Here is a 26,767-nt window from a genome sequence, read left to right on the forward strand (position 1 = left end):
CTGAGTAGGTTAAAACTTGGAAGCCTGGTCTTTCAAATCAGAAGAAACATCTGTGTCTGGTTAATTTTGAAGAAAGAAAACACACACAGAATATGACAGAAACATATCTTTCTTAAAAACTTTCATCCCTCTATTGCAGTTTCTTTTTCTGACATGTGCTGAGGCTAGACAAGGAAAGCTCTGCTGTTAGACCATTCCCTCCTTCCACCTCCTCATTTCAATTCCTCTCCCCCAGCTTGGCTCTGGTGGGGAATTTTAGAACTGAATTCTGCAAAGCCAAAATGAAGGAAGTTTTATTCTGCTTGCCAAGCAAACTGACAGTTGCTTTTGCTATTTTGAGGAACCATCCTATAATTGTGCCCACCTGTTGTAGCAATGCTATTTTTAAAGTCACACCCAAGTGCACACAAGGCTGCACAGCAAAATTTCTCAGGGATGACACTGTGCTCCCTCATCCCCAGCCTGCAGAGGTGCAGAAATCCTGCTATGGGAATCATACAGGACAAGGACTTTTGTAACTTGGTTCTACATATTAACTCTGAAGAGATGCAGCAATTTTGCCCTCCCTTACACCCCAGAAGCAGCTTCCCATTCACCTTTTCCACTCCTCCCCCTCCTCTCCCCTTCTACCAGATGCCTGGCACTGTTGGCATTATCCTCCAGCAGGCCTGGTTCTGTGAGAGCCTGCAGTAGGTGTGTTGCCTTTCAGAGCCTCACTGAGAGCAAAAAGCAGAGGAGATCAAAGACAAGTATGAAAATAATCATGTTAAAGTCATAGGCAGAGAGTCCACACCAAGAGCAAGACCAGCATGACACACCCACCACTCTACTCAGAGCCTGGGGACCTGGCCTGCTCTTGTGGCAAAAAGCAGCTGCACACACAGGCAAAATGGTTCTGGCCAGCAACAAGCTTGCTGAAGCAGACACACACTTTGAATTCATGGTTTTAATTGAAAGGAACATCACAGTTTTCAGCCGTGAAAATTCAACTGTTATGACACTGTTATTTGTCTGCATCACCAAAAAGCCACCACTGCTTGCCCCCAGTTTGGCTGGAACATTGGCACCATCAGCTTTGTAAAGCCAGCTCTCTGAAGAAGAGCATCTTAACAGAGGAAAGCCCTTTATATCTATGTTTTATTGGTAATTGCAAAAAAATGGGGGATAGCCATCTACAGAAACACTGCACCTTCACCCACTTCCACACGCTAAACATGAAAACGAATTTCTCTTTTGCCTCCTTTGTAACATATTATAAATTTAGAACTTAGCAGGATGATTGGGCAAACACAGCAGAGGCAAACACAAATCTGCATCAGAATAGAGGAGAGCTAGTGTTCACTAGCACTTTAAGAAAATTAAATATTCAGTTTCTTCATCTTCCTTCCTTCCCCTTTAGCTAAGGCAAAACAACTGAACCTCCTCCCCTAAAGCCACATTAGAGGTGTGACTTATTATTATTATTTTTAATAGCAGTGGCAGTTTAGCACCTCTTCGTCCTCCTTGTTCCATATTCCATTCCTTTTGTTTTGCTGTTAGAGCAAACAGGATCCAGGCCTTTTTTCCCCCTAAAATCCTGGATGATAGCTTTCATCTGCTCCCATTGCCATAACTGAGGACAGAAGCAGCAGCAGAGGCTGTATCACCACAGAAACCTGAGGAATAAGAGACTGGAAGGAAGCGTCTCAGGAGGGACACATTCTCCAGCAACCCTGAGAGGTCATCTGCGGCATTTTCAGAGGATGAGAAACATTGTATCAGGTTTTTCCTCCCAGCCTCTGTGTATGCAGTACACCTAATTATTTAGCAAGTCTTGATCATTCTTAAGGATAATCCCAACTGGTATCTCTAAAACTGAGGAGAAGCAGCAGATTCAGCCAAGCAAGCACCAGTTCAGCTAAGTGTGCCAGTTTTTAAGAGGCATCAAATTCAGACCTTGCTCTCCTTAATTAAAAGCTTTGCCTTGCCTTGCCAAGGGAGAAATCCGACAGCCATTAACTACCCCGCTCCAGAAATAATTCTGCACACAATAGACTAGGGAACAGCAGCAGTGAGCTACTTAAACCCATCTTGAGGAGATACTTCCCCCTGGCACTCAAAGTGCAAGGCTGCATTCCCACTCCCAGCAACAAGTCTCTACTTTCTCCTCTCATGGAGGAGGTCCCTCCACCTCCACTCCTTCCCAGATGTCCTTCACAGGGCCGTGTTGGAACAGATGTTCCTGCAGCCAGAAGGAAAGTCCCTGTGCTGCCCTGATCAGCCTGGAAGATAACACAGCAGGCAGAGGACAAGTGCCTGTGATCTAGTTTAGCACAAGGGAACTGAGGGCTGGCACAACACAAGGAGAAGGAGCAGCCCTGCCATGGAGCACAGCTCCAGCGCTCCATCAGCTCGCTGCTTCCAGGCTGAAAGAGTGTCACAGTGTCACAGGAGGGCCACTCTTCCTCACCTCCACCCTTGGTCCCCATGCTGTTGTGCCCCCATCTGGCTCCACATGAGCGAGCTGAGAGCACTGACCTTGCCAAGTTAACTGTGCCAAAAAGCAGTTTTCCGTGAGTTTAGTTTTCTTGATTGATACACTACAGGAAAAGACAGACCCCTGTGCCTGTGCAGAGCCTCCTGGTCAGGTCAGGCATGAGCACAGTGCTATCATGTCACACCCATGTGCCTGCCAGGTGCCACACTCCCCTCCTGTGCAGGGACACTGGGAGATTCCCTCTTTGAGACTGCTGATAGTTTTCTGCCTCCTCTCAGTGTTTACAACCTCTCCTATCTAGGCTGGCTAACAGAAAAATCTCACTTGTATTCAGATGTAGCTTTGTGGCTGGCAGACACACCACAGAGTGCCAGTTCTCATGCTTTCCAAGCTTATCTTCACAAGCTAAACAGTGAGGATGGAATAAAGCGTCAAGGTAGAAAATCCATTCATGCCTCTGGCACTGTGGAAACTGAGATGTATCCACAGCACTGACTTCCCAACAAAGAGCACTACCTTACTTTACATATTTGAGGATTTACCACTAATCCATTCCTCAAACCTTACACAACACTGAAACAAATCACACAACAATCAGCAGAAGAATGAAGGGACAGATGCCATCCCATACAAGGATCATACCCTTCAGATCTCCGGCAACTGGCTCTGCACACAACAGTTAAACACAGAGACCACGCTGTCAAGCAGAGCCAGAGCTTCGAGATGTACCTTGCACACAAAACATGTATCATATACAATCTGAGTTTCCAATTTTGCTTTGTCAAGAGAAAGCACATGTCTAAGCCTTCTGGGAAACACGAACCTTGATATCTGCTTGAGTCCATAGATTGTTGTAAATGGTGACTCATGCATGAATTCCCACTACCCATTAATCTCAAAGTGTAAGCACTTATGTGACAATAATGGTGTTTTAGCGTCCTGGCAAAAATGGGAAAAAATGGTTAGCAGAATTTGGGAGTGACTGTCACGAAATGAAGATAAAGATCATGTTTGGAGGACAGCAAGAACAAGAAAGGGACAGGAAAAAAGAAGTCAGAAGTTATGGAGCACAGCTCTCAAGCCAAATGGGAGTTCAGCTACTCCCTGTTTCCAAAAGCTGTTTTCCCACTCAGCTCCCTGCAGTATCCCTCAAAACAATCTGTGGCTGACTAAACACAAACCCCTCCTACATTACATACCCAGCAGAAAATGTACATTTCAGTTAGACATCTTTACAAAGTTTTATTCTGTCTTGCATAACTCATTGAGGTGAACACAGAATATGGGCAGTGTCCCCAGCTGCACCGGGGGAGGATTAGGTTGGACGTTAGGAAGAATTCCTTCACAGAAAGGATGATCAGATGTAGGAATGGGCTGCTCAGGGAGCTGGTAGAGTCACCATCCCCGAAGGTGTTTAAGGAAAGACTGAATGTGGCACTCAGTGCCATGGTCTGGTTGACATGGTCGTATCTGGTCAAAGGTTGGACTCAATGATCCCAGAGGTCTTTTCCAACCTAAGTGATCCTGTGAAGTGACAGGATATTTACAAACACCTGGTTTTAAATGTGACATGAATGGTCCATATGAGAATGTTCTCAAACTCAGTAGTTGTTTTCAATACTAAAGCAAAATGAGTTAGAACATGAAATCTGGCATTACAGTAAGAGCCCCACTGTTGCTCAGTCTGATAGAAAGAGAGGTGCTTCAGGAATCTTCATTTTCAGTGTTTTGGAATACTGAATGCCAACAACCAATGCAGACATATGCACACAACTAGCAGTAGAAGTACATGACTATTTTATTATCTCTCTTGTACTTAATGTGAAACTGCTGAGATTTTTTTTTTTAATTTTAATTTTTTCAGAACTGTTTTTCCAGAGCTGAGTTCCTTTGTTCAAGCTGCTGCTGTGTAAATACATACATTATGGATATTGCATCTGCCATGATTTCCAAGTTAATACTAACATAGCAAAGGGAAATATTTAACATCAAGATATGCACTGTGCATTGCAGATCCAAGACAAATGCAATTTCCATCCACAGCAAAACAATCTTGCAACAACCTCATTTCCATCATGGTTCTGTGTATCCTTGCCACTCAACAGACAGCTGCAGAGTTTGTGAAATGGCTAACACTGATGGACTTCCCATACTTAAACCAGGGAAGTCCACCTGTACCTGCAGTGCATTTCTGCAGCTGTACACCCTCACGAACAGCTGGAAACTAGTGATGACAAGTCCAAGCACGGTTCATCTTAGTCCCTGGAAGTATTCCCTGATAATAAACTTGCATGAGTGAAATTAAGCACGGAGTTATCAAAAAGAGGTGTGGCCCTTGAAGAGGAGACTGGAGAGAAAATGGGTGGCACCTTAAATAAAGAAGTGAGGCAGTGGGTAACAGGTAAACAAACTGTGTTTGCAGAACAGCTGACAGTAGAATTTCACATACAATCAAACAGTGCTATCAAAGTTCAAAATGAGGGGATTATAACCTGCTGTCTAAACTCAGAATCTTTTTAAAAGGCAACAATTGTGAGAGACACGATAAACAGTATTATTTTCTGGAGAGACTGAAGTGATAAAGTGAAATAATAATTTGAAAATACTACTACTACTAATACTAGCAGTATTACTACTGCTATGCATCAGAATGGTTTCCAAGCACAGATAATGCAAATAAATCCTTTCTGTTAGCCTGCAATGCTTCATACAAAATCACAGACCTGCACAGTTGAGTAAACAACGAATTAACTGAGGGATAGTGGGCACCAACATTCCCCGATGATACCAGGCCCAGCAGCCTGAGACACATACTAAGGCTACCTCTGTGTAGTGCTACAACATTTGTGCAAGTGAAGCATTCGCCCCTGTGAAAGGGAGAACTGCTAATTAATGCTTACATCCAGATAAACTGCAGAGGAAGAATCTGACATGTGCAAACAGCCACTTTTGCTTATTTAAGCCGATGAGTCACATAATTAATTGCCACACTTTGCATTGTTCAGATAAGGTGTAAAGGTACAAACAAGGAAGAACCTACCAGGACTTTCCACCCGCTTGTAGTGGTAGGGATTGATGCAAACCTCCTTCTGTTTTGACCCAAAGGGGAACTCGCAGCATTCCAGAGGTTTCAGTTCGTGGTGGCTCTGCAGGTCGGGCCAGCGCCACACTCTGCAGTAAATGACGTGCGGGAGCCCCTTCCGGTGCGACACCTGGAGCCGGCCGTCCAGGGAACGAGGAATTGTGACACAGTTGCTGGGCTGGCCAGGACAGCTTAGTGCTTTCTCCAGCTCCTCCATAGCACCTTTCTTCTTCTTCAGTTTTTTCACTAATGCATCAACAGCTTTCTCTGCCCACTTCTCTTCTTCATCCCCTTGTTTCCACCCCAACAGCCTCTTCACTGCTGGGCTGGTGAAGGAGAATAAACTTGTTACATTCATGGTGACCCTGCTGTGGTGATACCACAGAACCAAGCAGGAACGACTGCCCTGTTCTCCCACCACCACCAGGGTACAGCAGATTGAGTCAGAAGTCAAAAGCAGCCTGGATCAAACAGTTCTGGTCCTTTCTCCTTTTCAATCCTCCAGTCCCAGGAAGGCAGTGTTGACATCCCTCCTTGATGGTCACAACCTTCTCATTATTCTAAATCCTTCTGGTTGACAACCTAAAGGAGAGCATCAGAAAGAGGAGAAAAAAGGATTTTACCTTTAGCAGTTAAAAATATCCCCCACCTCAACCCAGAGGAGTGGTGTGATCAAAAAACAACCAACAACAAAACAGCAACAAATGCTGAAAACCTCCAGGACTGGACTCAAGAAATCTGATGAAAACTTAAGGAGCAGGACCTGCTGCTGAATCCAGTACACCCCTATATGAGAAATGTAGTTCACCTTAGGTCTAGCCTAAAACAGTCCCTCAATTTGAATTTTTCACTATTAAGTGTGAGGGGTGCTACAATCTGCCTGTCAGCTGTTGCAACCTTAACCAGCAAAACATCCCAAGGAAACAGTGCAGGACCACTAGTGCTTTTTTTATTATTTATTTTAGAGAGCAGCTGGAAGCAATATTCCTCAATAGCAATGTGCTGCCCAGCTCTCTCCAAAACTGCCAGGCATGAAGTTCAAAAATCACTGCACTAGACCTGAGCATAACTCAATCTGAAAAAAAAAAACCAAAAAACCAGTTTTACCTACTTTGAGGAACAAGAAAAAAAAAAAAGGAAAATTAAAAAAAAGGTGAAACTAGAAAGATCTTGTCTCTCACTCACTCACATGAGAAAGAAAACTGCATCTGCCCACCCCACCCAAGAGCCCTCAAGCCCTCAGAGCTCCTGAGCAGCCCAAAAGGGAAAGCTATAATGAACTTCACTGATTATCCACTGATCCTCAGTGCTGCAATGTCTGCCTGATATACTCAAGGACTCATGAAGGAGTGGGAAGGATAAGGAAGTCCAGATAAGAGGATTTTAGACAGCACAGTAGTCCTCAAGCTGCGAGACAAGGAATGGGACTGAAGAGATGGGTCAGGAGGGGGAGGAATGCCACATCTGCAGGAGTCCCAACAGTGAGCAGCAGGTTTTGTCCTTGTCCAGGCTGGGAGCAGGCAAAAGGCTCTGGCAAGGGAAACAGAGGAGACCCAGGACTGGCAGGGGGTGGAAAATGAGACAAAGAGCACCACACCACTGATTTTCAAATAGACAGACAAGACAGGAAACATATCCTGGACTGGATACCAACAGGTTGCAGAGGAAGGGGGAAGGGGAAAAGGATATGAATGTTTTTGTTGCCATCAGAACAACACAAAAAATACCCAACCAACCAGCAATCTATACACACAGAGAATAGAAGGTGTCAGCACACCCACATCAGACAGGATTTCACAGCTACACCAAGAAAAGATTGTAGACCTTAAAACTGCAAATGCCATGGCACACTTACCCTCTTCACTGTCATACACTGCAATGGTTTCATAGTATACCACTATATTTGAAGAACTTTAAGCTGAAAACCATCCACTTTATTCAAATTAACTTGTCACAAGAACAGTTACCTAATTGCAGAGGTTCATTTTTATTTGGCTGACTGCAGAAACTACATTTATGTGAATAATGATTATGGACTAAGACACAGGCTACATCTACCTACACTTCAAACTGGTACATCCCATTTCTTTTATGCTAAGAACTGTATTTGAAATAATAATGTCAATGCAAGGGAAGATTTGCATGAGCCTGGGGCAAATTTAAGAATTTGTTTTGTTACATGGGCATGTGCTATACTGTTAAATGAACTGAAAACTCCATTACTGTCACTCCAGGTATACTTTATCCTTACATGCACTGTAAAGTGCTCTATTAAAATGCTGTGCTAATTTAAGAACTGAATTACCAGAACCCCAGTGCATGTGCTTTAAATGTTTATAACTGAGTTATTCCCAATTCATATATAGTCTGTATCTCAATCAATACTCTAAGTATCTTTTTTCTGCGCTTTTCAAACAAAAGATACAAGTTCCACACACAGAAATTACAAGTTCCAGTAGTTTATCAAGTAAAGCTTTCTCCTTCACTTCCATTTGAATTAAACAGAAGAGATTTAAAAGGCTTGAGTTGAAGCTCTAATAAAGGAGGAAGTACAAAGTCTACATTTCGACCCGAGCTTCATTCAACATTGATATTTGCAGATGTGGCTCTACCTAGGCCTGACCCATTTTTCACCCAGCTACTTGCTGTGAAAAAGGAAAAGTCCTGTCTGCTAAGACTGTGAGTTCATACCAGTGCCTGAAAATACAGCCCTAACACAGGCTACTACACGAGCTCTGCACAGACTAAGACGATGCTCGGATGCAGCCCCAAGCAGTCAGACCAAAGGAACAGATTCTCTGAAGTTTCTGGATCAAATCCTGCAGCACACACATATTCCACTCCCACAATCATGCACTCCAAAACAAGTTTCACCCTCACCATCAAAGCTATGGTGGCATCTCTGTGGCAACAGCTGCTGGGAGCAGGAGGAACAGCATTAGGCACAGTGCTTGGAGGTGAGCTTGGAAATAACGCAGCTCAGCAGGACCCAGCTGGGCACCAGCCTGCAGCCAGGGATTCCTGCTGAAGTCCTGCCTCCAAAACAAAGCCTAAGCACACCCCAAGCCCTGAACAAGCAGCAGGATAAGGGAAGGGGGACAAAACTTACAGGCTGCTGTACACTAGTTTCTCTAAGCTCCAAAACTAATATTAAGCAAAAAAAAACCCATAAAACAAACAGACAAAGAAAAAAACAACAACAAACCCAAACAAATAAAACCCAAACCACAATGTATGTGGAGATTTTTGTTTCCAAGAAGCAGAGAGCTTGTCTGCAGGGCTGAGCCCTTGCCAGTACATTCCATTTCCCTTTCTGCCACTCTTGGTTTCTGCACTGCATCATTTCCTGTATTACTTCTGCACAAAGTGGCCTTATCAGCTGGAAGTGCAAAATAAAGATTAAACCACGAGTCAGCAGATGACACAGTCTGTGTGTTTGTTCCCCAAATCCACGTGCCCTTCTGGGAAAGTGGGAGTTAGTATTTCCAGCAGTTAAGTGACAACCAGCCCTGGACGGGTCTGTTTATTCACAAGGTAGGGATGAGACAGAAACCTGGGCCAAACAACAGAACACTCTCCAAAAGGCATCTGGCATCAGTTTAAAGGAAATTGAGTTGTTACCCACTTTTCAGACGCTCTCTACACTTCCAAACCCATGCACTTCTTACTATGTGTTCTGTCTGCTGATGGATGTGTTGGAATCAACAAACTCCTTTCAAATCCCGATGTTGTTTTATTTGTCTTCCTTCTCTGCTGTTGTCTTTTTTGTAATCTTTGGATTAACACACAAACCTGTACGCAACCTATAAAAAAATAAGTGAACATTATATCTCTATATATATGTCTTCCGACAGCCTTGTATTTAAACAAACATACTTACAGTGAACTCCTATTTTTCTATCCCTCAAAGAAAATATATTTACTCCATCAGCAACATGAAGCAGACATTAAAATATTCAATGAGAGTGCTTTCAAATTCCCACAGGAGATCCCATAGGAAACTGTCCCACTTTGCATAAATGGCTGTTTTTGATGGGTGGAGAAAGGGTTTGGACAATTAGATGATCCTCTCCCAGAGGGGTGGATGGGGGAGGAAAACAACTTCTAGCCCAAGTTTCAGGCAAACAAGAAATGACTCTAACTCTTCTACTAATTTCATTATTTGTATTACAGGTTCAGTGATGCAGGCAAAAAGGATCCTATTAAATATTTTTAATATATGCTTAGCACGGTTAGACATAAAAATGGGCAGGAACCGCAGTGAGGATAATTGTTAATAGTGAAAACTGTCTAGTCCATGACTACATTTTAAAAATCCAATTTATCTTAGTCAACATACCTCTTCCCAGCATCCATTACTTAGTAACACTATAAAGAAATAACACACAGAGAGATTTTAATTTGCTTCTTTAAAAATATTTAGTCATTTACCCTCTCTGAGAGAGACATATTTTCAGCAATTCATGTAATCAGTACAATATTTAGACCTTTTTTAAAAAAGAAACCAACCCAAACAGATTTTGGCATAGAAGGCAGGGAGCTGTCTCTTTATTCCAGCAGGAATAAATACAGTTTCCATGTATTACTAAAAGGCATGAAGTCTAAGCAGCTGCAATGCTAGAATGTGTAACAACATATTGTGCATTAACTTAATCTAGCTCCCTATTCTTGGAGCAAGTAGCAAAAAGTTTCAATTTCTTTCTTCAAGTAATGTGATTAGTGAAACAGAAAAGTCCAGAGTCTTCTGCTGAATTACACTTCTTTTAGTCAACAAATTCTTTCTTTGCAGCTTCTTATGGCAGAAGATCAGATCTTGCTCAGCTTGGAAAAATGCACTAAACCTGGTAGAAACCTCAGTAACATTACAACACAGATGCAAAAAGAAAGCACGTTTCACATCAGAGTGCTGTAGAACTTGTTAGAGAGCTGACAACCTGACTTGGCTTCCTCGGTAGGTTTGGAAAACGACAAAAAGAAAAAAGAAAAAAATTAACTCTTTTATGTTGTCTTAGCATGGCAGAAAGAATTTAAAAAAACACTGAAATATGCGATCCTGTGTTCTGATATACAACACATCGTTCAAGGAAAGAGGAACACACCACTGTTGAAAATACCTCATTGTACCTAACAGAGTAGGCAAGGTTTTTCCTGACACTGTATTGGACTCCCTTCCTTACCTGGACCCAGCAAGGGCCAGGAGGATGGGTATCTGCAGCCTGTTCTGTGAAGTAACCTCTGCTCCAGCCCAAAATACCCACTCTGTCAGAACTCCTCTTGGGCCATCCCTTGTGCTATTTGGCTGAGGCACTGCCCTTCCAAGAAAATCTCCCATGTATCACTGTACAGCCCTCAGGGAAAATCCTGTCAGATGCCCACAAACACCCTTTAGTTCAGCAGGTGGGGGGAGAGCAAAATGAAACCGCAGGGGCAACGTAGGATTTACCAGTGGAGGGGAGGAGGGCAACAAAAACCCAAAAAGCCCATTGCCCTGTTAGTCCAGAGCATGAAGGGATAACCTCACACTATCAGGATCTGCCAGCTTCTCCCCAGTGGTCCCCAAAGTTCAAACCAAGAACACAGTGTTCGGCCGGTTTCTACAGTGAACCGCAGCTTTTCTTCCGCCCGCCTCCGCGCTTGGCTTCTGGCAGACAAGGCACTGCTCCTTGCCCTTGAACATTCAACTATCATGATTGCAAGAGTAAGAAACAATAGCAATTCCTTACAGGCTTTCTGGATTTGAAGGTACTAGATTTGCCAGATTTACGGTAACTTTGCTGTTGCTTCCCAAGAAAAAATACCCACTTTCCACAGATATTAGATACGAATCGTGTGTTACAATGTAACTAAAATGGCACAGAAGTCTTTCTAAGCAAGTATAACACTGTGAGAAAAGAACATGGCAAAGGTTCTTTCCCAGTTTTAACAACAATCAGATCTGCCCTTGTCCTGGTTTAGAACAGCTCTTCCCAATATCTTTGCAACTGTTTTGACCCACTGAAAACCATACTCCTGAAACAAATTTAAACACCATATCCTTCATATGTTTTATCTCTACCATGTTTACAAAAACCACTAACACTATACAGCCTCTTAAGTGATCACCAGATCCTCAAATCCTGCCTTTTTCACCAGAGATGAGAAACACACTGCTGAATTTTACTCATTCTTGCATTCAGATGCATGTGAGATTCCACAAAGTCACAAAACACCAGCTCTTCCTTTACCGCCTGCTGGTCTCCTTGCCATGCTTATTTTATATATATTTTATACCACCAAGACTACAGGAAAGAACTAAAACCAAGTTTGCCAAGATAGTTGTTCAGGAAGCTGGGTAAGCCTGGTGCACAGCAGGGCTAGTACAAGTAGGATAGATCAAAACATCCACCCAGGTGTGCACAAACCCCTTCTGGTGTCGGTGAGCAGCCGGACTGAATCGGATGTGCTTTCAAAGATTATCTCTAAAACCGCAGCCCAGTACTTTAACCAAGGTCAGGAAGGAACTGTAACTTGATGATTCAGTCAAAGCTCTGGCACAGATGGGACTGCAAAATATGAACTTCACTAAAATAACCTATAGGATGAACACAAGGCTGTGAATCACAAAACTTGCCAGAATAGTGTTCATAAGGTGTTGGGTTTTTTCCCTAAATGCTATGCAGGAAGAGACTCTTCATTCTTCACTGTCTCCAAGTTAAAGACCTCTTAAAGAAATCCTCAAACTATGGCAAGACATTCAAAAGAAAAACATATCCAAAGAAACAGTTGTCAAGAGACATTATGAATTACCAGCCACTGCAGTGGGTATTTCATTGTGCATCTTTGGGGCAGGTTTATTAATATCATTTGTGCTCTGTTGTATTAAACTCCACACACTGTCCCACCAGGACACTAAGAGCACTCAGGAGTACAGGAGCAGCCAAGGATCTCGGTCGGCATTGTTAGATGACACAGACCAAGTCCCGAAAAATGCAGGAGAACCTCTAAGACCAGTCTGCAGCACTGGCCATGGCTTTATGAACATCCACCTATCAAAGTAAGTTAGAAGACCTTTTCTAAAAGGTGAAAAATCTGGGGAAGACAGATTTTTTTTTTTCCCCTTTCATCATAAAACTCCTGTGTAACTCCCTTTTTCCACAAAGACCATCCCCTTTCCTGACTTTTTGAACTGTCTTTAGAAAACAGGTGTTGTTTACAACAATAACAAACACACATCTGTGTGGGTGTGTTAATACACACAAAGGCAGGATAACTGAAACCTCTTCCTATATTTAGATCTGTCTGGTCAGCTCTAATTGCATAATTTAATCAAAACCCTCTCCAAGGGAAACACATCCATATTCATCACAGGCTTCAAAGGAAACATCTTTACAAACTATATCCTTTTACAAACCAACACATGGTCCCACATCACTTGTCCAATTGTTGAATTCCTCCTTTGGGAAGGGCACGGAATTTTATTTCTTTTTATCAGCTGAAAAAAGCATTTCCCTCCAATTCATCAGCACAGGGCGGGAGGAACTTCCTTCACAGGTGAGATGCGGAAAATTTACTGGCATGTCACTTTCAGGGGTTTTTTTTTAGGCAGTTAAAACATACATCTGCAGCATAAAGGAAAACCTTTAAAACAGAAAAGAAAGAAAAATGCCCATCACCACTCAGACATCAAAATTTTTGAGTAAAGCTCATAAAATGCAAGATGTGTTTTGTCTTCAGAGAACAGGACAGTCTAGCACAGACTGCATGAATTTAAAAAGGGGTTTGTCAGCCCCAACCAGAGCAGTGCTCCAACAGGGTATATTTTAAGGAGGGGAATCCCACCAAATGCACTCCAGTTATGCTCAGCTGAGGCAAGTCACTGCTCCTACAAATGATTCATTTCACCAAGAGCCTGCACCAATACAGTTACATCAGCTGCATTTAACCACTTCTAAAGACTGTGACCCAGACCTCATTAATCAGAGATTAAGTAAAGATGTTAAATTACAGCTCAAGATCCCCAGCTTTAAAGCAGAATCCTTCACCAAATCAAAAGATGACAAAAACTGAGAAGAAAAATTACTTATTCACTATTAACAGAGTTATTGGGTCAAGCCTGAGCAAAGCAGAACAAACTGATGAAAATTAGACCAAAAAAGTAATGCTGTTAAATTAAATAAATCTTTCCACAAATTAGTCCTCCACCCACCATTTAAGCACCTTAAATAAGAATAGTCAGTTTGCCAACGCTGAAGAAATTTCTGGGCATTTCATGAGAAGCACGCTTTCTTTACTTTTTTAAAGGATTCTTCCAGCTTTCCTAGTTTTAAAGGATTCTTCTGGCTTTCCTGGTTTTTGCCTTATCTGTAAAAACTAAAGAGCTATTTTTTTGCCTTTAAACAACTTTTAAAACACTGTACCTTCTTCATGTCTTTAAAATGTCCATGTTGAATTTCATCAAGTGACCTGCAATTCACAACTACCATTCTGGACAGAGAAAGTGTTTCAGGATGACAAAGCTTTCCAAGCCAAGTTTAGACAACTCAGACACAAACACCAATATTTGCCAGACTTCCACCTCCAATGAAACATTATTTAATTACAGCATGCCACGAGTGGCCCACTGAAAACAGGGACTAGACTTCAGATGACACAAAGCCCAGTGTGCTCCAGGTCCTCAGGACACTGAGGAGCAGCTGCACAACCCCACCACAGCAAATACTCCCTGGCAGCTCCTAGGAATTTATCAAGCCATCCTAAGTCACAGACCCTTTATAAATGGAAGATCACAGTGTTTATAGATGCTCCTTCAGCTTCCACACAAGACAATTAAGCTCTTTAAAGTTTACGACTTACAGGCAAGTACAAATCAGGGATCCTCTTGACACCAAGTCAAGGACACTTTGGGTTAACAAAGTTCAAAATACACCCACAAACACACATAAAGGGTTGATTGCAGCCTTTACCAGCACTTGAGGTACAACTCTGAGTGTGTCTACACCAAAAACAGATCCAGAAGTCACAGACACACCTTTCTCCTCCCAAAAGGGCAAAACAAGGGTGCAGACATTCATGAGGAGTCAGAAAGATCCAAAAAACTGCGGGATGAGGCAAAAGCAGCTGTCATAGCCCTGTGCCAGAACATCTGCAGAATCTCACGTCAAACTGTTTTCTCATATTCTTGAGATCAAGGCTTTGGAGCATTCTGTACAAAGGCTTCAACCCACAGATAGGAGCTGATAGTTAATACAGCAGTTGGGAACAGCATAGCTTGAAAGGAAGTGGGAGATATCCTCCTACACTGCTGACTGGGAATACGGAGGTTTTACAACAGGAGAAAAGGGCTGTAATCTGTCTGACTCCCTGGTTATCTGTAAGCTTTTCATGACTTTTGGAAGAGGAACCAAGCCACAAAGAATTACTCAGTACCCTTCCCTTATCTGCAAGCTTTTCTTCTTAACAGAGCCTGTATGACTGCATATGGCAATAAGACAACCTATTAATCACTCCAGCATAATTTTTTGAGACCAGTTTGAAGTTTCAAAAGTCAGGTTTTGCAAAGCTGCAAGTCTCTTACAGCTGAGACACTGAAACACAGCATTTTCCAAACACCCCGTGCTCTGCAAGGTCAGCAGCAGGCTAGCTTAAAACAGCCATAACGCTTCCAAATTTTCCACTGCTGCCTGCTACTGAACAAACAGTCACAGCTGGCCTGGTACTGAGGATGGACAGAAGAACTCCAAGTTCCAAAGTCACTTGCCAAGACTACTTACTTCTAGGCTACGAGCTAGTGCAAGGAAAGAAGACACAAAGATTTCAGACTCCTTGTCTTTTAGCTATTCCATAGATGTCTTTAATTCTGGGGCTGAAACCAGCACTCCCCAGCTCCCACGATAAGAAGCCTTTAGGCTCAAACAACCCTGACTTCTGGCTGGCCTGGAAGATTGAGAGTCCTCACGTCCCAAGTCAGTGAAAGCAAGAAAGTAGGCAAAGGTGTGACAGAAAAAATCAGGAATATCAGACTTGAGCCAAAGCAGCCTGTCACCAGCACTGCCTCTTCTCAAGTTCTCCCTGCTCACACACCAGAGAAGATGCATTGGGTCTGACCATGAGCAAGAGTCATTCCTGACAAACTGGTAGGGAGAAGGGCAAAGGGAACAGCTATCCAGTCAACTGCAATAAATTGCCCTGGAGCCTTTATGCCAGTTATGCTGATGCTTTCTACAAAGAAGCCACTAGCCAAGTCAGAGATAAAAATGAGAAAGATGTTACAGTCAGATTCCCATGTTCTGTAGAGTTCCCCAGCACAGCAGAAGGCTACAAGGGAATTCCGTGAGTACCTTATTCCAGCACTCAGAAAAGTAGTAGCTCCTGCTACTAGGGAAATACCTACAGTTTGTATTTTAAATCTGTAGATAGTCTAATTCCTTAAAGTTAAGAAATATACTACAAAGATGCAAGTAACAAAATGAGTAAGGGCTCTTAAACACATTTATCATATAGCACCAAAACAAATGCTTTCTAATTTTCTTTTGAGAAAAGTGGATCACAAGCCAAAAATTTGAAAGTGATTTATGCAGTGGTGCAGAACCCAGGAAAGCTACAGACACTGCACTGGCTCACAGCACAGATCAGCTTCAGGTGTCCCAGCTGTCGTCACTGGCAGTGGTTGCTGGTAACACCAATCTGCCTTTACAGAAGGGTTTTTAGCGGATTTAGTATTTGCCTTTTCTCTGATTTCTTGATAATGCTGCTAACTGTACCCAGTTTGCCAATTGTTTCAAGTTATTTCATCCTCTAAAGAGGAAAATAAAGTTTCTGCTACCAAGAAGTTAAACTTGGACATTCTTTTCCTCCAGAGGGAAAACACAGTCCTGTCTCACACAGCACACGCACTAGATGTGTTCTGCTCCTGCAGTTGCATTAAACTAGAAAAACATCTCTAAGACAGCTTGCAGTTTATACTAGCAAAACAACACTTGACCAGGAAAGCTTGTTGAAGTGTTGCTCTCCATCGGTCCTCCCTCACCCCCCATAAAAGATACTGCACCATTAATCACTGTCGTTTTCCTGCCAGTAGAGCTACACTGGGGCTTTGTGGCTGACGTAACTGCTGGCAGCCAAGTCTCTCCCCGCTAATCACCAACATAAGTATCTGGGAAAAAAAACCCTGTAAATTAGACCTTTCCTTGGCAAGCACTTTAAGGAAGTCTTCATCTGGGAGTGCTCCAGCACTGCCTGGGACTGGCTACCTCCAGCAGCTGCCTTGGGCCAGCAAGGTCACAGGTCCACAAGCCAATGGGCAGCCCCAAGGGCTCACTCCCACCCAAAGAGAAAAGGTTTCCCTTGACTCCCTTATGCCAGCCTTGGTACTGCAACACAACTTCCCCTCTACCTGCCAGTCAGTTCACCCTCCTAACTTGGCAGAACCAACATAAACCAAAAAACACCTTCTGTGGGATCAGCTCAGAGCACCAAAGTCACCCAGGCAGCCCACACGAAGAAATTCATGCCTGGGACTGAGAGAAACCCAGCTCTTAAGAGTTCTTTCCATCTCAGGGAGCTGCCACCCTCAAATTTTAAGTGATATCCAGGTCAATGATGAGCTAACATTCAGACATGAGTACTTCAGCTGATTTACAAAACCTGTTCTCATCCCCAGAGCAAGGAGCCCTGCCTTAGCTGGTTCTGAATAACCAAACCCTTCCGCAAGGAATTCAAGCCCCCTCTACTGCCACTGCCTTCTGCTCTAGTAACTACAGCAAAGTTGGGGAAAAAAGAGCAATTTCATATCCATCTACCCAAAAATACCACACACTGCAGAGCTTTAACCCAAGAGCATTTATAAAATATTTTCCACATGAAATATAACACGACACATTTCAGAAACTATAATTGCATTAGCCTAAGTTTCAAGCTAATAAAGACAAAGGCTTTTCCTTTGGCTACTACATCCAAGAGAAAGCACTTAACACTGACACTAGCTAGCATGGATAATAAAGGGCCTGTTATTAAATACGCCAGACTGTAAAGCCAGCAGCAGGCAAAAATGCAGAACAGGAAACTGCAACAGTCAAGATGGCAACCTATATGTAACTCAGCTGTTTCAAGACATTCAGCAAGGTCAAAATTCACATTTTTCAGATTAGTATACTTCATCACTGCATTCACCAGGTAATTAGCAGAACTAAGATGATGACATAACCAAGGTCTGTTCTATCTATCTATCTTTCTATCTTCTGGGTGATAAAAAGAAAAAAGTGTCTGACAAGAGCAAAGAGCAAGAGACTGTGTGAAGGGAGATAAAATTCTGGTCTTGAATGCTGGAGACTCATGGTAAGACCTCAGTAAAGCCACCCAAGTTGGGTCTCTGTCTTTCCCATTTCCCTCTTGCCTCCCTGTACAGAGAAGCAAGCACATGCTTTAGATGTGTTTGGGATTCCTGGAATACTACCACACCTTTGAAATGAACCAGGGCATACAGCAATCTCTGAAGACTTCATGTACATGTTGGCAGGTCTTTTGAGGTTCAAAATAATTTCTAATTGAGTTTATTCACTGTTGGGACAAAACAATAGAACGGTTGTCACACAACTGGAAAAACAGAAGTCATCCAGAAATGGTCCTGGACAACTTATTGTGGCCATGATTGAGCAGGGGGCTGGAGCAGATGAGCTCCAGAGGTCCCCTCCAATCTCAACCATACTGTGACTCCGTGAAACTCCCAAAACAACCACCTGCCAATTAATTTGGTCACACTTCAGAAAAGCAACTGCTTCAAGAAAACCGGATAGAACTCCACTTGCCTTGGCACAACTACAACGTCTCATCACTGAGGTAGGGACTGAGCTCTGCCTGCTGTGCATAGGCAGACACACAAGAAAGCTGCTTTCTCCCCGATTTTGACCACTTCAGAGAATCCAGAAGCCTTCTGAATTGTCTCACTCTTCCTCCCTTTATGCTTGTACCCTTGAAGTTTGGCTTCATGTATGGCTTTGTCCAATTACAACACAAGTCCTCATCACTGCCCCCTTGCTTCACAAACAGCCCTGGTAAGAAGCCACATTTCCACCCCATTTTTCACTGCTTGTGAGCTACTGGAAGATTCTGATCTACAGAGGTTCCCATCCCATGCTCATCACTGTAGCACCAGATACCTTAAGCAACCATGACTAAGCCCTGTCATGTTCACATCCTGTTTGTCTCCCAGCCCATCTGCAAAGGCAGGATGGATTATTTTATTACACCTGGAATTAAGTCAACAGAAAAAAAAAATCATCTTGTAGTCTGTAGTTTTACTAACCTGAATAAAGCCCTTCCTAGATTAAAATAAATCCAAACCCACCTTCCTCAAGGTATATTTCAGCCCAGAAACCATAACAGTGGTAAAAATATGTCAAATTTCACACCAGAGCATTTAGGTACCAAAAGAAAGACCCTTCATCAAACAGGACTGTGTTTTATTGACGAGCCAGTTTTAGTCACTTCTCAGGACCTGGGAACAGAATCTACACTCCTAAGCAGGTGCTAGTGTGTGGCCTAACTTGAAAGTAAATTTCTTGCTTCATGCAAGACAGCTCAGAAACCCTTGGAACAAAGACAACTGGCCAACAGTGTGCAAGGGTGTTCTGCCAACTATTTTGTCCTACCAAACCACGAGCAGAGTTTGTTTTACAACATCTTGGGAGGGCTGGAAAGAAAAGGACAAGGAGTTAAAAAACAACGGAGAACAAAAAAAACCCAACCCATACATTTTTTGCTATTCTTCAGGATATAATTCTGGATAAATCACAGGGACACCCCAGAAATTTAAACCATCAACTGAAAGAGCAGGAGATGTCAGTTCCACACCACCTTCCTCGCTCACTCTTACACATATTACCATGCTTATCTTGGTAAAATTTTGGGAGCCCTCTCTCCCCTGCCACGGAAAATATGTCCGATTACAAGCTACATATTTTTCCCTCAACAGATCAGTTGAATCAAAGTCTTTCCTAGTAAGATGCATGTAAGACAACAAGGGCACTTGATTAATTCCTCCCACATCAATATTCAAACGAAACCTAACAGATGCAAAGGTGAAATACACTGGCAGAATGAAGTCAAATATGTAGCTCATTAACAGCATCTGACCAAACAGCAGATGTTTCCTCCTCCTATCACCCTTAGGAACACATTTAAGGGGAAGCCACAATTTGTTGCAACATGATTCTCCAGTTATTTACTTCATCTTTAATCAAAACTGATTTCAAGCACTTAAAGAGCATTTAAGTATTTATATATAAATAGTTATTACATACACAGACCTCGATAAATTTACAGTCTCAACTATATATAGGTGTAGCCTACCTTTATCTGATCCAAACAATTTAGCATTCAACAGCAGTGATATTGTTTTAGGTATTCATTTGTGCACACACACATACACATACCTATCCACTTGAAGGATCCTATATACACACCATTGTAAGACTAAAATATCTTTAAGAGTCTCATGCCCTGGTTTCAACATGCTACACCAGACAGAATGCTGATATAATTTTCAATGCCTTAAAATGCTTGAAATCACAAGTCTTAAATTATTTACAAGAAAAATTTCTCAGTAATTTAATCTTTCATGTCAACACAGAAGAATGAGATACTGGTTTGCAGTGTTGAACAAAGTGAGAAAGAAAACCAAGTAGAGGTATCATTAACTATGGTCACTGCATGTCCCAATCAATCTGAACATACAAGATTCTCTGAACTCATGGGAAACCTCTCAGCCTGCTACAGAAGTGGCACGTGCATGCACGTATGCTTTTTTTGCTTTCATCTACTTAGATATGCCCTTAAACATGTACATCAGTCTTGCCACCTCTGTAGAAGAAACTCTGTAATGCTGCAAACCCTGAAATCCAAGTTCTACTCAGGGATGAAATCTGTATTGAGCAGAAATCTATATTTTCAGCTTCCCCTCAAACAAGATCCAAGTACTGAAGGAAGCAAGTCCATCAGTCAAAACTGGAGGGCAGACAAGATTCTTACACCCATGCTGGGGAAAGACACAAGGAGACAGCGAAAACTCTCATGATTCAGTCTATAATCACTTCAGCACGACAAAAATTTTTAATGGGTATCTTATTTTCAAGTTACCCAATTTTGGATTGATAGCCCATAGATCACTTTGATGTGGATTGGCATTTTAGTAGTTTTAATGACAAAAACATGCAACAAGTGATATACTTCTGAATACCATTAAGTGCTATAATTCAGACTGTCTACACTGGCTTAGACAGTCCCATCTGCTGCCATGTTGGGAAGAGTGTTCCCTTTATAAGTACAGAAATATGAAATATTGCTTCAGAAATCACTGGTGAACCACATTAATCACTTGCTTACATGCCAACTCAACATAATAGTTGGGTTTGGATGATACTGCTTTGAACAGTGCCTAAATATAATGACTTATATAAAGACATGTTTAAAAATAATTTGTTTTTCTCCGTGTACTCTAGACTTTGTCTGTGCATGCTGGAGAAAGGATAAGGGAAGAACCAAATGGGAGAGACTGGTGACATCTGCTCTAATATCACTCTCCTGAGTGGATAACACACATTGGAATAAAAGCGACGTAGTCCAGAACAATTACAAAATTATGTTAGAACAACCAAATTGTGCAAGTGCTCCGAATAGCGATACTGGTCAGCTTCCCTACACTGGAAAGTCTAGAGACAGGAAGAAAAAAGCTTCAACTCTTGATCTATACTCAGCTTCTACACAGTCTCCCAAGACAGCAGTCACCAGAAGAGTACAACTGAGCAAAGCAATCCGTGCTTGCAGAAAACCCTTTGGAATCCACTGATGGCTCAGCCCAGCTGCTGTCTGGCACTACAGCCCCACAACCCTTCCACCAGAGCAATCCCACTGCCACAGCTCCCCACACATCCTTCCACCTTTCCCAAAATAAAAAAGATAAAACAAAAGGACCCATCTCCAGAGCTCGACGGAGTTCGGCGTTTCACGCGTGGAACACTTGGCCTCACACAGTCTAATCAGGAGTACTGTGCTCAACCTTTGTTCCCATTAAACTGGGAGCAACTTCCAGTGCCAGCACATGCAGGTGACAAATGGATGCAGAGAGAGAATCCTGTATGATCTGGGGTCATTCTAGAAAATGGTTTCATTCCTTGAAATCAGCATACTTTATGAAACATCTGCCTTCTCCATCCCATTAAAAAGCACGTGGGGCATCCCCCACTCAAATATACAGCAACCCGAAAAGCTTCTGTAATGCAAATTACCATTTGTCTGAGGAGAAGGATAGGGATCTTTGTGGCAGCCAATAGCCAAGGCTGTCCTCACCCCTAAATCCACTCTCTGTAAAGCTTTCCACAGAAGGCCCAATGGAACACTTTCTCTGGTTATTCCAAATCTTGAAAAGTAGCAACATTCTAATGGAAACAGTTATACCCCAGACTGCGGGGATGCAACACTAAAACTTTAAAAATATCAATTTACAATACCTTCCTTCCCACCCCAAGCAAAACCCCACATTCTAATATAAAAATTCTCCCTGCTGTTCTACAGCTTGAGCAAAATAGCTTGAGAATTGCAAGATGCCTGTGTGGATGAGCCTGTAAGTCACTAGCACTTCAAACCTCATTTGCCAAGCTGGGGTTTGTAGTTTAAACTCGAATTTTCCACTCAGTACATTTCAAAGGAAAACTTCTAGGAACTGCATATCATCTTTTAGTTATTAAGACTGGTATGCATTCAGCTTTATACTATACACAGAAGAAAGGCCAGTGAAAGAACATTAGTCTGCTCTTACTACAGGGAAAAACAGTGAAGTTTTTATGGGCAGAACAGATTTTTCCCCACTCTGAAAGCAAAACTGAGCGAGTTTGTCATGAAAACCTAAACCAGAAATTAAAAAAATAACCAGAAACAAAACCAACAAAAAACAAAAGCCCCACACATCGGTAAGATCACTTCACCAATCATAAAGCAATTTGTGCAATCTGACTTTCATTTTCACAGATTTTATGGCTCTCTCCAATACGGCAATTTATTCATCTGCACTGACACAGCAGAAGACAGCTCCACATCCACGTTTTAAAAGCCACTGCACTCCAAAGTGAGCTTTAATTCTTTATCTGCCACTCAAAAAGCACCTTAGCTAAAGCACATACTCTTGAGGTGCAACTGAACTTGGAGACTAATAAACCTCTTACCACTAGTGACCATTTATTCTGTCTGCCTCACTTGCATGTCTCAAAATTATTTTTTAACTTATATTTATGACTAAAAACAAGGTACATTTGTTTCTGGGCTGAGAGAACCTCAGGAGATTAAAAACTCACACCACTACAGGTATGAGGAGGTGGTTTAAACACTAACAAATGCAAAACTCTCAAATCCCCAAGCAGCAGACTGACTAGCAGAAAGAAGAAAAAAAAAGTCATTTTTGCAGAACTTTTCCCAAAACACATCATAGTGATTTTAGCAGCAGAAACAGCAAGACCTAAGATGCTAAGTATTTAGCAAACATTTTACTACCTGTGGCATGCTATTTTCTAGGGCTGCTAGAGGAAAACACAAATCTGAAGCCTCAGTTGTCTTCACTAAGAAAAGTGACCTATGCCAACTCATATACAAAATTACAGTCTCTGTTCTCTGGTCTAGAAGTTTGGCCATATAGTTCAAGAAATGACTAAAATGTTCCATCTTATACAAGTACTCAGATCTTCAGGAATGTTTTAACAGGCAGTTACAAACTTCTGCGGGATAGAAATACTAGGATGAAAAAATCCAACCAATTGGCTTGTTTGCCTGTTTGTTCCTTTTGATATCTGATAGCACAGTCAGCAGGTAAAGTCTAGCTGATCCTTTAAAAAAGGATGTATAAATTTCAGAGATTCACCCACAACTACTTCCCCACTCATACATCCCATAGCTGCATGTGCCTTTGTCTATCTCAGCTCCTGCAAGGAAGAGGATGAGACTTAACCTAAACTGGTTCAGCTTCTACTCTTCACAGGGCCACAAACTTTAATTCCAACTACTCTTTGCATAACTTAAATAACACACACGGTGCTCTCTTTATTTGATTCTTAAACCAGCCATATCTGAAGCACAATGGGACATGTCACAGACACTTGCTTCGCTGCCCTCATAATATGGTTTAATTATGATGACTGAACTAACAGGCTCACATCATAGACTTTTACAGGTTGACCCTGTGTCATCCTGATGTATCATTTTGCACCAGTTCAGTGCTGTAAATCAATTTAAGATCTCCAGCAGGTTGAAAAGGCTGGTAATGATGCTTTCTCTGCAGTCTCTGGGGACTCCACATTATACACAACTTACATTATTTATAAAGCTGAGATGATGCCTCCATTAGGCCTGTAAGACTACTCAAATGATATTTTACGCACACAGCTTGGGCTGCACAGAGCAGAGTACTGGCAATATGTAATATCCAGTGCATTCATGCTTTAATTTAAAAAAAAAAAAAAAAACAACAAAACAGTCATAACCCCTTCATTTTTAAAATTTAAATCTTTATAGTAAGCAAAGATATTCATAGTTTCATCTGAATAATTTCCCAGTACTCAGAAACACACGTAGCACTTTTATTAACCTTTGTATTGTTTTTCTTCATGTTCAACTCTTTACTTCTGTTTTCAGACTACAGAGGAAAAGCAAACACCAAACTCATCAGTTTTCAAATATTTGATTTGATAGTTACTATTTATATGAAAACAGAAAGATCTCCATCTGTTTACTCAGTCACTTCTCTCAAATGTATCAGATCATCACATCTTCAAGGGTACACAAAAAAGCCAGTTGAACAGAATAGAGTAGGAAAAAAATGTATTTGATTACATACCCAATGGTAATGGGGTCAAAACAGATGCAAGGACAAATCCCTACCCTTAGGGTAACCTGATCATGCCTTGAACTGATCATTTCTCATTGCTGTGGAAGCCTTCTGGATCACCCAAATCAAGGGAAATTTCTCTCAAGTGCCTACTTACAGTCCAAAGTAAATTGCAAGACTTCAGCCCTAAGACCACAGCAAGGACTCAAAAAAGGGTCAGATTGCTCTCATTTTCATACTGATGTTCTTCCAGTCACAACAGAGAAGGGAGCACTCAAAACCTGCACTAAAATCCAATGAGAACCTTGAAAAAGCTTCACAGCACTACTCTCTGGTTTAAGGGGGAAATTAAGCATTAATCAGCTGCAACTAAAAAACTCAGACCCTGTAATTCAGGCAAGTCATTACTCACAAGTAAAAGAAAAAAATAAGCCAAACTTAGGTTCCCTCACATGATTTGTTCCTATTGTTTGAAATGACAAGGTTCATGCAGTAAGCCACATGAAGAATTACAGACACACACCTGCAAAGAAAAGTGTTCTCCATGGGCTCCACAGTTTTAATTCTTACTCCTGAATGCTGCTTAAAAATACACATAACTATTGGAAGAAAAGATTTTAAACAAGTTTTCTTTTTCTGACTTCCCCTCTGAGTGCAAAACAGATTCAAACTATCAGCTATGACAGCTCTTTCCTAAGAAGCCTGTTAGTTTTAAGGAGCAGTATCTTTGAACACTGACATCCATTAAACACTGACATGTTTCAGGCAATGAGCTTTTCCATTTGCCTGTATCTGAAATACACATCTACTTTTACTCCTCCCCATCTGGCTCGAACAATACTGTTTTTATTAACCTCTGTTGAAAATACCTCCCCAAATAAAACTGTAGACATGCAGTGAGCATCATGTTATCCTAAAATACACCGAAATAATGATTAATTTTCAGAATAAGCTGTTATCCAGATACTGTAAAAGCAAACTGTAAGGTCGGACCACGTACCTTCTTCAGATTGATCTACTAACAAAAGAGCAATCACAGCAACCCTGCCTCGGTCAGAACTCGCTCTGACTTCAGTTTATATTAAAAAAAAAAAGAAAAAAAAAAGAAAAAAGTCAGCATTTGGCCCAGATCGTTTCGAACGCATGACTGAATATTTCCACACCAGTAAATTTTAATAAGCTTTAAAGATCTATATTCAGGATAAGATTATTTGGCTGTACTAGTATATGAAGCAACTATACTGAAGAGGGGGAAAATCTCAAACATCCAAACCCTCTAACAGGGAAAAGAAAAAAAAGTGAACTTTCCTTGACCTCTAAGCACAGATTTGTCATTAAAGAAGAAAGAAGGGGAGGGGAGGGAAAAAAAAACAGGAGGGGAAGGGGCTGCGGAAAGAAAGGAAGGGGGAAAAAAGAAGAAAGAAGATAAATTAGAGGGAGAGGGACGCGGCCGGGCCGAGGCGGGAGGCGAAGGGCTGTTCCCGCACACACAAAGACGGCCCCTGCCCCGGCCGGCGGGGCTCCGCCGCGTCCCCGCGGGCCACGATGGGGCCGGGGCCGGGGAGGAGCCGCAGGACGGCAGCTTCCCGGCAGGGAAGGGCTCTGCCGCCCGCCGGGCCCGGCGCGGCACCTACCCACCAAGTTGGAGCCGGGAGCGGTGCCCGCCGGGCCGCCGCAGGGACGCCATCATGCCGGGGAGGAGAGCGGGAGCGCAGCGCTGCCCGGAGCCGCTCCCGCTGCCGGGGACCACCGCGGCAGCGCCGGGCAAGGAGCGGGGAGGAGGGGGAGGAGGAGGAGGAGGAGAAGGAGGAGGAGGATGCGCGGGCACAGCCGCCCGGCCCCGGGGGCAGTGAGCGGGGAGAGGCGCGGGGGGGACGCGAAGTTGTTACCGGCTGGCGGACGGTGACGGGCGGCCAGCAGGCAGCTCCTCCGCGCCGGGATCGGGATCGGGATCGGGATGGATGTGGCCCGGCTGGCGTCAGGCGGCCGGAGCCGCCCCGCGCCGCTCACCGGCACACTCGCACACACACTCACATACACACACGCACCGGCCCGGCCAGGGATCCTCCCCAAATTCCCGCCCCCGCCGCCGCGCCGCCGGGTCCCGCTGGGAGCGCTGCGCCCGCCGCCGGAGAGCGGCCCCGGCACGGCACGGCACGGCACGGCCGCTGTGTGCCCTAACCCACAGCACGACCCCCGCCCCGGGTGTGAGCCTCCTCCGACATCCTCACTGCGGCTTAAAAGGTGTTTCTACCCCGCCGGAGCGGCTGGGGAGCTCCGGCAGCGGAGTTTCGGGGACAGCGACAGATGCTGTCGGAGTTAAACTCAATTCCTGATGGAACAGGATTATGTCCTGCCGCTTGCC

The 26,767-nt window shown here is 43.0% G+C and overlaps 1 protein-coding gene across 7 annotated transcripts in view; it reads right to left on the reverse strand.

Annotated features, from left to right (window-relative positions):
• SMAD1 (SMAD family member 1) overlaps positions 1–26,477 on the reverse strand; it is a 43,399-nt gene extending 16,922 nt beyond the window's left edge. The window contains exons 1-5 of one of the 7 annotated variants that reach the window (XM_059843980.1): positions 26,292–26,477; positions 25,403–25,471; positions 12,949–13,175; positions 9,184–9,361; positions 5,517–6,140 (exon numbers count right to left, since the gene is read on the reverse strand). In XM_059843980.1, the coding sequence (XP_059699963.1) occupies positions 5,517–5,916 (400 nt within the window). In that variant the 5' untranslated portion in view covers positions 5,917–6,140; positions 9,184–9,361; positions 12,949–13,175; positions 25,403–25,471; positions 26,292–26,477. Of the gene's footprint in view, positions 1–5,516; positions 6,141–9,183; positions 9,362–12,948; positions 13,176–25,402; positions 25,472–26,036; positions 26,188–26,291 lie in introns of those variants that run through there. The other 6 variants (XM_059843977.1, XM_059843975.1, XM_059843981.1 and 3 more) reach the window with 6 other exon arrangements.
• Positions 26,478–26,767: the final 290 nt, after the last annotated feature.

The sequence above is a fragment of the Haemorhous mexicanus genome, chromosome 4 (assembly GCF_027477595.1).
Source record: "Haemorhous mexicanus isolate bHaeMex1 chromosome 4, bHaeMex1.pri, whole genome shotgun sequence".
In the NCBI taxonomy this organism is placed as follows: Eukaryota; Metazoa; Chordata; class Aves; order Passeriformes; family Fringillidae; genus Haemorhous; species Haemorhous mexicanus.